The 12,176-nt window shown below is 41.3% G+C and overlaps 1 protein-coding gene across 1 annotated transcript in view; it reads left to right on the plus strand.

The window, feature by feature from the left end:
* Positions 1 to 12,176, plus strand: part of COL24A1 (collagen type XXIV alpha 1 chain) — a 168,085-nt gene that overhangs the window by 31,843 nt on the left and 124,066 nt on the right. Inside the window, exons 5-8 of the mRNA XM_083620538.1 lie at positions 810 to 863; positions 4,149 to 4,202; positions 5,052 to 5,105; positions 10,608 to 10,652. Coding sequence (XP_083476664.1) covers positions 810 to 863; positions 4,149 to 4,202; positions 5,052 to 5,105; positions 10,608 to 10,652 — 207 coding nt within the window. The remainder of the gene's footprint in view (positions 1 to 809; positions 864 to 4,148; positions 4,203 to 5,051; positions 5,106 to 10,607; positions 10,653 to 12,176) is intronic.

Consider the following 12,176-nt stretch of genomic DNA (forward strand, 5'->3'; position numbering starts at 1 on the left):
AAACAAACTTCATTGTATAAAAATCCAACCCAATCAGGCAGCGGTAAAGAAATCATATATTGCTGAATCATATTCCAGAGAAGACCTCTGTGGATATGCTGCTATATATTTTTTTATTTTCTTCATCTATTTGTATTGCTTTAATACATGAAATATTGCAAATATTCAGCATGTCCATTTTACTATGCTTATCAAACAAGGCCCTGAATCAGTTGCTCGTGCTGTAAGAAGCTCTGTGAATGGTGTATAGGAACAACTATTTCTCAGTGGTATCTCTCAGGCTTCCCTCTCCAGAGACATTTGCTAGATGTCCTATGTTCTTTCAACGTTTAACTAGTTTTGAGTTGGCATTCAGTCTGAGAGGGGAGAAGGGAGAAACTTTCGATAACTATTATTTTGCTGCAGTTCACCTGATGTGTTTTATTAGGATTTTTCTTTTTAAATTTTTTATTATTACTGCATTTTTATTTGAGTACGTTTCATTGGCTGGCTGGGTATTTCAGGTAGAAAGGTAAAGTAGAGATAGTTTAAATGATTTTTTTTTATTGAGAACTGTTTTATTGGGTCTGTTCAATGGAGAAAGGGAGGATAATCTTAACCATAATAATCACAGTAATAGCAACTAAATAATATAGGGAATAAGGCCGTTAGCGGGTTATTAACTTGTTTGGGGCTTTTTTTGGAGAAACCCCCCCTACACTATTGACTATTGAACTAATGATCTTTCAGAACGGCTGTTTGTTATTTTTTACACAAAGCACTCCTTTACTCTTACTATTTTGTGTAACCTTTCCTCTCACTTTCTGTAGGGTATTCCAGGTCCACATGGGAACCCAGGGCTGCCGGGGCTGCCTGGTCCCAAGGTATGCTAACACATAAACAAAATACTGTGTGAATCCAATGCTCTTTTGATATGTCCAAGTTTGGAATGGTTAAAACCTGCTTGCACAGAAATTAATGAGAGTCATGTATTTGGTTTATAAATGAAGTCCTGACTATAAATGGTTCTCAGCAAATATAGCTTGTAAACAGAAGTGCAAGACTGAGTGCAAGCAGACAGTACTGTAGAATTTTTAAAAATGCCCAAAGAATTAAATATTGATATGGATTTTGCTCCTTTAAGTCATCATTAATTTTTGTAAGTGAGAACCGTTTCAGATGGAAAACGTCACCAAATTGCGTCAAAGATTCAGTGGTGGTTAAACTGGAAAGACAATATTAAGCTTTGATGGATTAAGGCCTAGTAAGCGACTCCGAACTCAAACCAGAGGAGCGCAAGCTATGTAAATAGTTTTGGACAGATTTGTGCCGTTGTGGAATGCCTTCAGCTCATATTTAGTTATAACAGTTTGATAGATACGTTGGAGGGGGTGGGGTGGGGGGAAACGCAGCCCCAACCATGATTTGTTTTAGTGTGATTCCTCATGGCAGGAATCTGACCTGTAGTGACAGGTGTTAAAAATTGCCCCGGGCCAAGAAAATATATCAAATAAGGCTCTCACAGTTTGACATTGTAAAACAAAGTAGCCCATGATTGTTGGGGCGCCCTCTTATTAGCATCTGGTGTTTTAAGAGCAGGTAAGTGGAATATGTAAAGTTCACTAGTTCTATCTGTGTGGGTTATACGGTGAGTTAAAATATAGACAGACCAATCAGAAGCCGTTGCAAGCTGCTTGTTGGACATATGCTATGACGTTCTTTTTCAGTGACAAGGTCGCTCTTATTTTGAGGCGAAACGTTGGCTTCACCAAAACCAGTGTTTAAGGCTTTGTTGGTTCTAACATTACCGTGTGTTTGTTTGTTTTTTTGTACTTAATTAGTTCAGAAAGCAAGAATTGCTTTGTACTTGCTCCATGGGGTTTTTGTGTCTTTTGAAATCCCAATTCCTGCTGAATTCTTAGTCCAAGGGTAGTTATTTATTAATCATTCACACATTAATTATTTAACACATTAGTCTTCAGTGGCTATATATCTTATATGCATGGCAAATCTTTCGATAAGGGTCAGTATACAAATCTAATAAATAAATAAATAATGGCAAAATAGCAGCTGGGTGGTAGATTACATGGATGATTCATTAGCAAAGAATTGGAAGAAGAACCTACACACTAGGCCTTTCTGCACTTACCAATAATAAAAATTATAATAATTTATAATGGTATAGTTGCTGGTTGTTGATTTTTGGGAGTTTATTGGCATGGTGCCACACAACATCATCATTATTCAGCTACTATTAATGTGCTGAAAAACACCACCACCCCTGTTTTTTCTTCTACTGCAAAAAATCCAACATTTGTGAAAGCTCAGTATTTTCATTTCATTTGTACAAGCATCGCCCGCCCCCCTTCTGTGTGAAGGCAATGAGAGGTGATAGCTATTGTTTTAGAGACATCTGTTTAATGCCGCTTCCCTTTGACTGGAGCAAACTGTCAGTTTGCAAGCTATGAGATACTGCAAATCGTGAATGGAGTTCAGAGACTAGCTGTTGCTCAGGCAGACACACATAGTTCCTCTCATCTGAACAAACCATTCTAGGGCAAACTAAATGTACAAAGAGCCGAGTCCCATTACCTTCCATTTCATTGCTGCCCCCTGTTTATTGACAGCTGACTGAGGTTAAAACTTTCAGGGGTTACTTAGGTCATTTGCTATCATGCGTGTAAGATTATGGTGCATTGTATAGTTTTATTTTTGGTCTTATTTCTGGTCTGTTGCCTAAAATAAATAAACTGGTTAATGCGAGGTTGAAACCTGGATGTTGGCACTTTGCCTGCTATAGGAGGGAGCAGGAAGCAAGTTGTGATGTTCCTTCTCATCCTTTACTGTTTTTTGATTGACATTATTACTATATCCTTCAGGGGTTTTTCCCCTCTTTAGTACTGACAAAATCCATCAGCTGCCTTTTTTCAGGATTTGGACGTATACAAAACGGAACATGTCATGGCATATATATATTATTAGAATGCAAAACAAAGCTACATATACTTCTCCTTCTATGACCCAAACCCAGGAAATAACAGAAGAAGAAAAAGTGAAGAATGGTGATTTGAGTTAGTTAGTGAATGAGAGAAGGAATGGGGAAAAAACACCAGAGACATCCAGAATAGGCAGTGCTTTTTTGTGACAGTAGTCACTGTCAGCACCTCTAGTTTGGTTGCCCATGGCAGCCATTTTGGGCTGGCACCCACAGCACTTTTATCAATATATGAGTAGTGGCATCTTAAAAATAAAATAAAAATACCCAATGAGAATTAGAATTCGGACCAAACATCATTGAATGTAGTGCAGGCATTGTGCCTGTTGTTTATCAGATGTTGCTTCTGCCTGGTAACTGGTGACTGTATCACCAAAACTCACATTGAGAAAGTTGTAGCTCCATGGAGAGCTAGTGTTGCCTCAGTGCCAGTTGCTGCTCAAATTACTACTAATAATTTGTAGGTCTTGACATACTGATTCAGGGTGCTGAACACTTTTTAATCACCCCTGTTCTTCCAATTGTAATAATATGTAGAGACTTAATGGTGTAGTCTTATTCAGATTTGCTTATTGTGTTCAATGGGGCCTATTTCCTTGCAACTGTGTTTGGGATTGCAGCCACAGAACCATTTTGCATGTTCTTTTACCATGTTGCCTATTCAACAACTATGACGAAATGTGTGTTTCAGATAATTTCTGGTACTATATTGGTTAAGCTTAAACTAGTTTGCAGAGGCCAGAAATATATACTTTGCTGCATTCTTGTAGATGTGAAACCCAAGTCATCCATTAAAAAAAAAAAACTCCAGAGGTTCTGACATGGTAAATGCATGTGTAAAACCATTGATGTATGGCATTAATTTTGGGACACAATGGCCTACTTAATTAGTTGATTTCCATTATACCATTTTTTTTAAAAAAATCGTAATTTTATTAATTAGATTTTCAAGGTATCTTACAAAAGAGAACATGAAACAAATATAAAACAGATCAAAAACAATTATCGTAGCAACAGTAAACATACAAACAAAGTAGATATAAAAGCAGTTAAAATCCTGGGCACGTTTTAGACATTATACCATGTTGAAGCAAATTATTTGTATCTCCTAAGTAATGATAGCAATCATATGTTGTTGTTGTTTTTAACTCTTTTTTTAATTTCTCAACCACAGGGTCCCAAAGGTGATCCAGGATTCTCCCCAGGACAAGCAAAACGTGGGGAAAAGGTAACTAGTTTAATTTTTTGAGAGCCCTCTCCACAAATGTTTGAAATCTTGCCGATATTCTTGTACTCGTGACATAAAATTTAAGTCTCTCCTGAATGTTTTCAGTAATAAACTACAGGTAGCTTGTTTATACTGGGGGATTTGCAGATTGGAGGAAAAGATTTATGTTTTATTGTTGGATACAAATCAGAACTGTGCCAAAGTCAGAGTTGTGTTAAAGCAGACATCAAAAGCAAGTGTGGAAATACCCTTTCTTGGCTTGAAGCTCCATCTGAATCTGTATCTGGAAAGCCTAATAACCCTAGCTACATTGTTCAGAAAATGGTGCTAGATCAACACAAATCTCGTTTCAATATGTTCAACGGTGCTCGTGTAAATCAGAGTTCTGAGAAAATAAGATGGGATGGTGGGCAATCTAGCTAAGTCATAGAATACATTCTTCATGTGCAGAAAAGCTCCAGGTTCAATTGGTAGTCTCTTGCTTGAAAAAGTATCCTGGTAGCAATAGAAAAGAATTTTTTCCTCACTGGGAATGCCAAGGATTGAACCCTGAACCTTCTGCATGCAAGGCATGTGCTGTGCCATGGAAATATGGCTCCTGTCTTGTCTTTTGGAGATATTGCTGATGATTTACACCGGTTCTGTGTATGCCGAATTGTGTTGTGTGGGTTTGCTTGTGTTGAAATGGCTGGGGAGGTGGGAGACTCCTGTGGTGACTGAATGGCTTTATCTTTAGGGAGGGGAACATAGTGGCCTTTATCATGTCTTCCAGCCTTAGACATGCTATGATTTCATCCCTCCCCAATATTGTGACAGGTTACAATAATTGTTTGAATTCTGAAATTACAGGGCGATACAGGACTAATAGGCTTGCCAGGCCTTGTAGGCATCAAAGGTGAAAAGGTAAGGTTTATTATTATTATTATTATTATTATTATTATTATTATTAACTTTCAGTGCTATTACTGGAAGTCTACAAACAGAGAACGCTTGAGGCTTTATGTACACACAGAGTTTCAGTGTGTGGAAGGGTTTCCTTTCAGACCAGTGCAAAGCTGCCCATGAATAAGATTGCTAGTGAGCAAACAGAGCTTTGGATCAGAGCTCTAGTTACAGGTAGGTAGCCGTGTTGGTCTGCCATAGTTGAAACAAAATTTTAAAATTCCTTCCAATAGCACCTTAGAGTCCAACTAAGTTTGTTATTGGTGTGTATCTGAAGAAGTGTGCATGCACACAAAAGCTCATACCAATAACAAACTTAAAGGTAAAGGTAAAGGGACCCCTGATCATTAGGTCCAGTCGTGGCCGACTCTGGTGTTGCGGCGCTCATCTCACTTTACTGGCCGAGGGAGCCAGCGTACAGCTTCTGGGTCATGTGGCCAGCATGACTAAGCCGCTTCTGGCGAACCAGAGCAGTGCACGGAAATGCCATTTACCTTTCCACTGGAGAAACCTATTTATTACTTGCAATTTGACGTGCTTTCAAACTGCTAGGTTGGCAGGAGCAGGGACCGAGCAACGGGAGCTTACCCCGTCATGGGGATTTGAACTGCTGACCTTCTGATTGGCAAGTCCTAGGCTCTGTGGTTTAACCCACAGCGCCACCCACGTCCCAATAACAAACTTAGTTGGTCTCTAAGGTGCTACTGGAAGGAATTTTTTAATTTTGGATCAGAGCGTAATTGTTCAGTGACGATTGTGGCTCTCAAGTCTTGATCGATATCTTTTTCCAGAAGCCTTTAAAAAAATAATTTTCCACAAAACCCAATCTACAGAAATGTCAATTTTTTGAATGCACCAACTTCGGAAATCATAAGATTGTGGGAATTCAGCAAGTGGAATTTTGTTGTAATATTTGATTTTGCGGGGATCTAATGTCCCTTCTGTGACTGATTGCCATGGGAAACTCAAGCTTCTACTGTTTTAGCTCTTGTCACAGAGGTTAGCTAAATGAACGCTTATGGAAGGCAGTTTCTCCACTGTACGCGTCAGCAAACAAGAAATGGAATCGCAGTTGTTTTAATTTCTCGGCGCTGAAATTTAGTGCTATGGTCATTCGCTTTGTGCCACAGTTGACATGCTTTCTAGGCTGGCAGCATAGAGATCTTTGCCACATCTGTGTGCTAATTTAGCAAATTATATCCATCAACCTTGCTATGAGGAGCTGCTTGTAAAAAGTGAAGCATTTTGAACTGAACAAAACTACAGTTCTGTCCTTTCCCATTTCCTCTACCATCTGAGTAGAAAATAGCAGGGCCGCCTGTAGATTTACTGGAATTACGTGCTGCAGTGGTCCTTTAAAAGTTCCAATGTAAGTTATGTTCTAAAACCACAGGGGTGATGCATGTTTATCCATCGAAATAGCTTTCATACATCACAAGAACCAAAATCTTTTAAATGTGCTTTTATTCACTTTACCATAGAGTTTGAGCAGTAATTTCTGTAGTAAATTTTTTTCATGGTGCCTTGGCTACTGTAGAAAAAAAAATTATGAAGTTCAAATATGAGGGGTGATGGGAAGATGAGGAAAAAGTTATTGGCTAAACCAAACATGTCCAAAGTCCATTTCAGGGGCCTAATCTGACTGGTTTTATCCGGGTCTTGTGGCAGTTTATTTATTGGTGTCAAATCCTAAAAAAGCTCACAAACTTTGGTCGGCCCTCACACATGTTCACTTCTGGCCCTCTTTGAAAAAAGTTTGGGCACCCCTGGGCTAAACAAAAATAACGTGTCGTACAAGGAAATATGTTCTTATTGTTAGGCTTAATGAATCCAATTAAAACATGTTGGTGACCATGCTTTTGTCTCAAGATCTGTTAGTCTGCTTTTTATTTTGAGACATAATTTCAAAACTTCCTCACTTCCAAAAACGACTGTCAGGGAATCAGGAGCAGGAGCACTGGGGAGAGAGGATTGGGAGAGCGAAGGGGAAGAATCCGAGGGCAGCATAGGGGAGTATGACAGTGGCCCGAGAGATTCCATGAGCTTCTCCAGCGAATCAGAAGATTCCCAGAAGGGGGCGCCGATGGTCAGGGCAAGGGGGGTCCCAGGGGGGACGCACCAGAAACAAGGAGCCAGAGGGGAACCCCAAAGCAGCAGTGGAGGATCGGGACCAGTTTCCCCACCAGAGCGTAGTGGGGGGGAAGAGTCACATGTGTCAGGGGCAGTGTCTCCTCCAGAGAGGGAGTCAGGGCTGACCACGCCTCCAACGGAGGGGAGGTCAGTTGCAGCTAGCCCCCCCGAAGGGGGAAGCAGTGACAGCAGCAGTGAAATGGTCAGGAGGAAAGCTGCTGGCTGGGCGCGCGCGCCAAGTTCAAATGTGCAGGCGCGCGGAACAGCAGGAGACCCGGATGGGGAACCAGCTCCTAAAGCCCGCCGGAGGGAGGGAGAAGGCTCAGGGGAATCAGCGGGAGAAGAGGCTAGAAAGGGCGGAACCCCGGCGGGCAGGCGGACCCAGAGGAGGAAGGAGCAGCGGAGAAGGTGGAGCAAGGCTAGAATCTTAAATTGGTGTCAAGGGGGAGGAGACTCAGACGGAGCATCAGCGGTCTGACACTTGAGACGTAGAGCTGCGCGCTGCGGCTCTGGAAGTGAAACTGAACTTCAATAAAGACTTTTATACTTAACAACGAAGCAGCGTTGGTCCTTTGTGAGCTGGGACCTAGGGTAGCTCTGACAACGACGCATGTAGATTATCCCAAAATGGTGTGCGCTGACTAAGACTCTTTAAGTGATCTTAAAGAGAAATTTTATATCATCTCTGCCAGATTGAGGTACAGACTGCAATAGTCACAAATGTGATTTTATGTGAACACTTCTCTATAGTGTCGTCCTATCTTTCAGTCAGTTTCAGAACCTAAAAATGTACTCCACATGGACAGATTTTTCCCCCTCCAAAATCCTAACATGCCCATTTCTAGTTGCAAATGGAAAATGTGGATGAGCTGTTGATGACATGTTGATGAAATGTATATACATAAATAGAGTTCATTTTCCATTCAGAGTGATGCAAGAAAACGCACACAGACAAAAGTATCCTTCAATACTTCTTTATATTGCTTAAGCCAATACATCTGGTCTATATTTTGGCAAAAACCAACCTACTTTTTCATGATTACAGCTGCAGTAAACTGTGAAATTAATTAACCACGTTGCAATTAGTTTATTTTAAAGGTTGCAGACATAATGCAAATTGATATGATCATATTTGTCAGCACGTGCTCCTTTCTTTGCTGACCAAAATAGTTCTCTTAAAGAACCTAAAGTAAATTTAAAATCTGTCTCCTCAAAGCAGCTTTCCCCTGCCTCTCCAAAAGCTAGCCGTGAGAGTCATAGAGGAGACATTCCCAGAGAGGAATTCAGTGCTGCATTAAGGGCAGCAGCTGAAGTTCTACAGTATATGTGGAAGGCATGCATTTGGGGTTCTTTGGATATAATTTGGGTGCACTTTTCCTCATGCTGGATGTGAAGTCTGGACTCTATAGACAAAGTTGGGCTGGTTTGACTGTAAGAAGCATCTGAATCAATTCTATGGAAGCCATAAAGCAGCAATTCAAACGTACCGCTCCTCACTGTTGCTTCTAGAATCTATTCCAGACACAGAACAAATATAATATGCTTAATTAAGCAGAACTGTGAGCAAGAGATGAGTTAGCAACTTGAAATATTACAAGACGGAAGCTTAATGTGCAATTGTTACATGGTGGGGGAAATGTTCAATTTGTACATTATCTTGTAAGTAAAACATTTTAATGTAATTTAGATATTTTTTTTAAATAAAATAATCATGAAATAGAAATAAAATGTTCACTATCAGTTGCATACATAGAGTTGTTTGGTTGTGTGTGTGTTTTTAAAGTCCAGAAAATTACAGCCCAGATTATCGAGTTTCAGGGACACTTCTGTGCCTGAATAGAATAGAAAAGTTCAGCGGATGTGCAAAATATACCTCATTTTATGTAATCCGCTTTGCGTTCACACTTATTTGCATATGTTTCCTGGTTTTGTTTCCTTGGGGGGACTCCAATGAGAAGGAGCTGAAACCTAGACCACTCACATTTTTATTTTTATTTTTTACCTATTGCTCTAAAAAAGGAACTAGCCTTTTTTATATTGTGGCTGGCTTCATGTGTCCTCACTTCATGTGTGTGTGTAAGGACTGGTTGTCAGCACCTGGAATCCTTGGGTGTCTGTCAGGGCACCTGGCAGGTCCCACTCCTGATGCCTGCTCTGGGCCCCTTGCTACATTTTTTCAAGGAGCACTGGGCAGCTGCCATTTTGATTTTCCACAGTGTCTCCCAATGTAGCATGTAGCTCCAGGGTATCATGAGACATGAAAGTGGCCCAGCCCCAGTGAGATGGTGCTGTTTCTGCTGCCTACCAGTGCTGCCAGGTATGCCTGCCAGGGTCACCAATAGAGGGGAGAGGGGTACATCCAACAGCCATTTTGCCCACCATCCCAAAGCTACCCGCGTGTGTGCGTGCACATGTGTGCGCGCATAACACAAGGTCATTTTTCTACCCACGGTTTGAAAGGTGCTTACAAACAGAATGCCAAGGATTTTGTGCTTTTTGGGGTACAACTGCCGCAACATACCTTGGGCTCTTTTGTATGGAAGAAGAGGGAAATTGGTGAGATGAGCAGGTGGACCCTACAACGGACTGAATTCCTCGCCTCTTATAAGAATAGAAATAGCAAAGTATTGATCAGAGTGTAATTTTGGTTTTTTGGGTGATCATAAACTTTCTCAACTCGCATTATTTTCCCAAAGCCAGACAGTAAAATTTACAGGTTTAGTTCACTTTCTTAAACAGCAGTAATTCTCTATAATACAGTTTAGGACAATGCTGTTTAAGTAGTGAGACAACAGCTTGCATAAACTGGCTTGTTGAATATTCCAAATTTATTGGAATATTGATGTTTTCTTTTATGTGTGTAAAATTATCTTAATTAATCTTTTTTCCTAGATAGCTTCTTGGAGCTGTCTGTGAAAAACTTCTTCATAGCTACCTCACAGTATTACTCAGAGTGTTGCGAAAAGGATTTGGAATGGGGGGAAACTGCCTGGACTGGATCCAGCATTCAGTAATTACAAGCAGATTGTTCCTGGAGGTCTTTTTCATCTACGTGTTACTTAATGCAAACCTCTGCTTGATTTCAGGTTGGCATATCAAGAAGTTGATAAAGAGTATGGAGATACAAGTCTCTCCCCATTTCTCACCAGTATACTTGTCTTTTCAGACGCCAGCTGTTAAAACTAAGCTATATTGATATCAGATGAAAATAGGCTTGGCAAAATTTTCTTTGCTTAAGGGTGCGGAGGGGAGGAGGAAGCAGAGTGCCGATACCTGATGTGTGTGTATGATCATTTCAGCATTCATTGAAACATTTATCTTTCATACCTGTAGGGTCCCATGGGGTATCCAGGACCACCGGGGCCACGTGGGGAGCAAGTAAGTAGTCCAGTCGCAATCTGATGCATCTCTTATAATGCATCTCTCATTTAATAAGCACTTTGTGCCAGAGTTTGGGAAAGTGAGGCTGATACCTTAGGCAATTTTTGGAGGAATCAAAGTTCAGTGGTAGAGCATCCTTTGCATGAGTAAGGGACTAGTTTCAATCTCTGGCAATGCCAGCTAGAAGGATTTCAGAAAAACGGGACTGGGGAAGATTCTAGCATCTGAGCACCACTGCTAGTCACAGTAGATAATTTTGAGCTAGTTGGACCAACCTTCAGATACTTCAGAGACATTTTAGGAATATATGATGTAGCACAGTGGTGGCCAAACAGCTCTTTTTGGACTACAACTCCCATCATCCCTAGCTAACAGGACCAGTGGTCAGAGATGATGGGAACTGTAGTCCCAAAACAGCTGGAGGGCCAAGTTTGGCCACCATTGATGTAGCAGATGATGTATTGTTGGGTGGTAACTGGAATACCATGAAATGCCACTCAATGTGAAAGGCTGTACCGGTGAAGAGTAAGGCCTTACTTGGATTGGAGACAGGGATTAGTTATGGTGTTGTTTATTTGTTGCTGTTTTGTCCTCAATTGGGGGGTGGGGAACATTTTTTTTGGCCGTCAGGCCAAATAGGACAGTTGGGCAGGGCTGCCCACCTGTCACATATCTGATGTGACTGGGTGCTTTGAAATCCCAAATTTGGGATATGCACTCAGTCCATCAGGTTTTGTCTCTGCTGCCCATCAGATGGTTTCCCTAGCCACTGCTCCATTGGGAGCACACTTTAAGCCTCCCAAGTTTGCCTTGTCAGACATGCCTCTTCCTGTGCCAGATCTGATGTCATGTACGATGGCAAGTGTGGTTAGTTGGGGAAAAGCTGCCTGGTGGGCCAAGTTTGCCTGCAGACCAGAGATTAATTAGCCCTGCCCTGGATGAAGGTGGTGAATGAGCTGGTTGTAAATTATGCTTTATTCTGCAAGGGTGGGCTATTATTATTATTATTTGCAGACCAGACATTCTTTTTGCAACAAATGGTTGCCTGAGAATCAGCTGTGTTATCTGTATGAGAATAGGTTCATATGTGGAAAATTGGTAAGGATGTATCTGGGAGACGTCACTGTGTGTGAAACAGGCGAGATCACCTGCAACTATTACATATTACCTAGGTTCCCTTCGCAGTGCTAGACTGGATGCAGGGAGCATCTATCTAGCAGGCAGCTTCTATCCCCAGTTAGTCAAGTTAGAATATTTTCCTGTCTTTAAGCATTTTACAATCTTCTGAAACAGCATTTTCATCAGCGGCAGACAGTGTTCTGTGGCTGCATCACTCACATGATCTCTGTTCAGCTGAGTCACTGCAGTGTAGCAGGATAGAGGAGAGGGGCTCAGCAAAGTCAGCAAACTATTATGGTATAACCGCTGTGTCTCTCCCCCTCTTGGTCTCAGGATGCTGCAGTGACTCACCTGGATGCAGGCCAGGTGAATGGTGCAGCCGAGCCATGTTGCCCACCCCCC

The sequence above is a fragment of the Podarcis filfolensis genome (assembly GCF_964270895.1).
Source record: "Podarcis filfolensis genome assembly, chromosome: 6".
NCBI lineage: Eukaryota > Metazoa > Chordata > Lepidosauria > Squamata > Lacertidae > Podarcis > Podarcis filfolensis.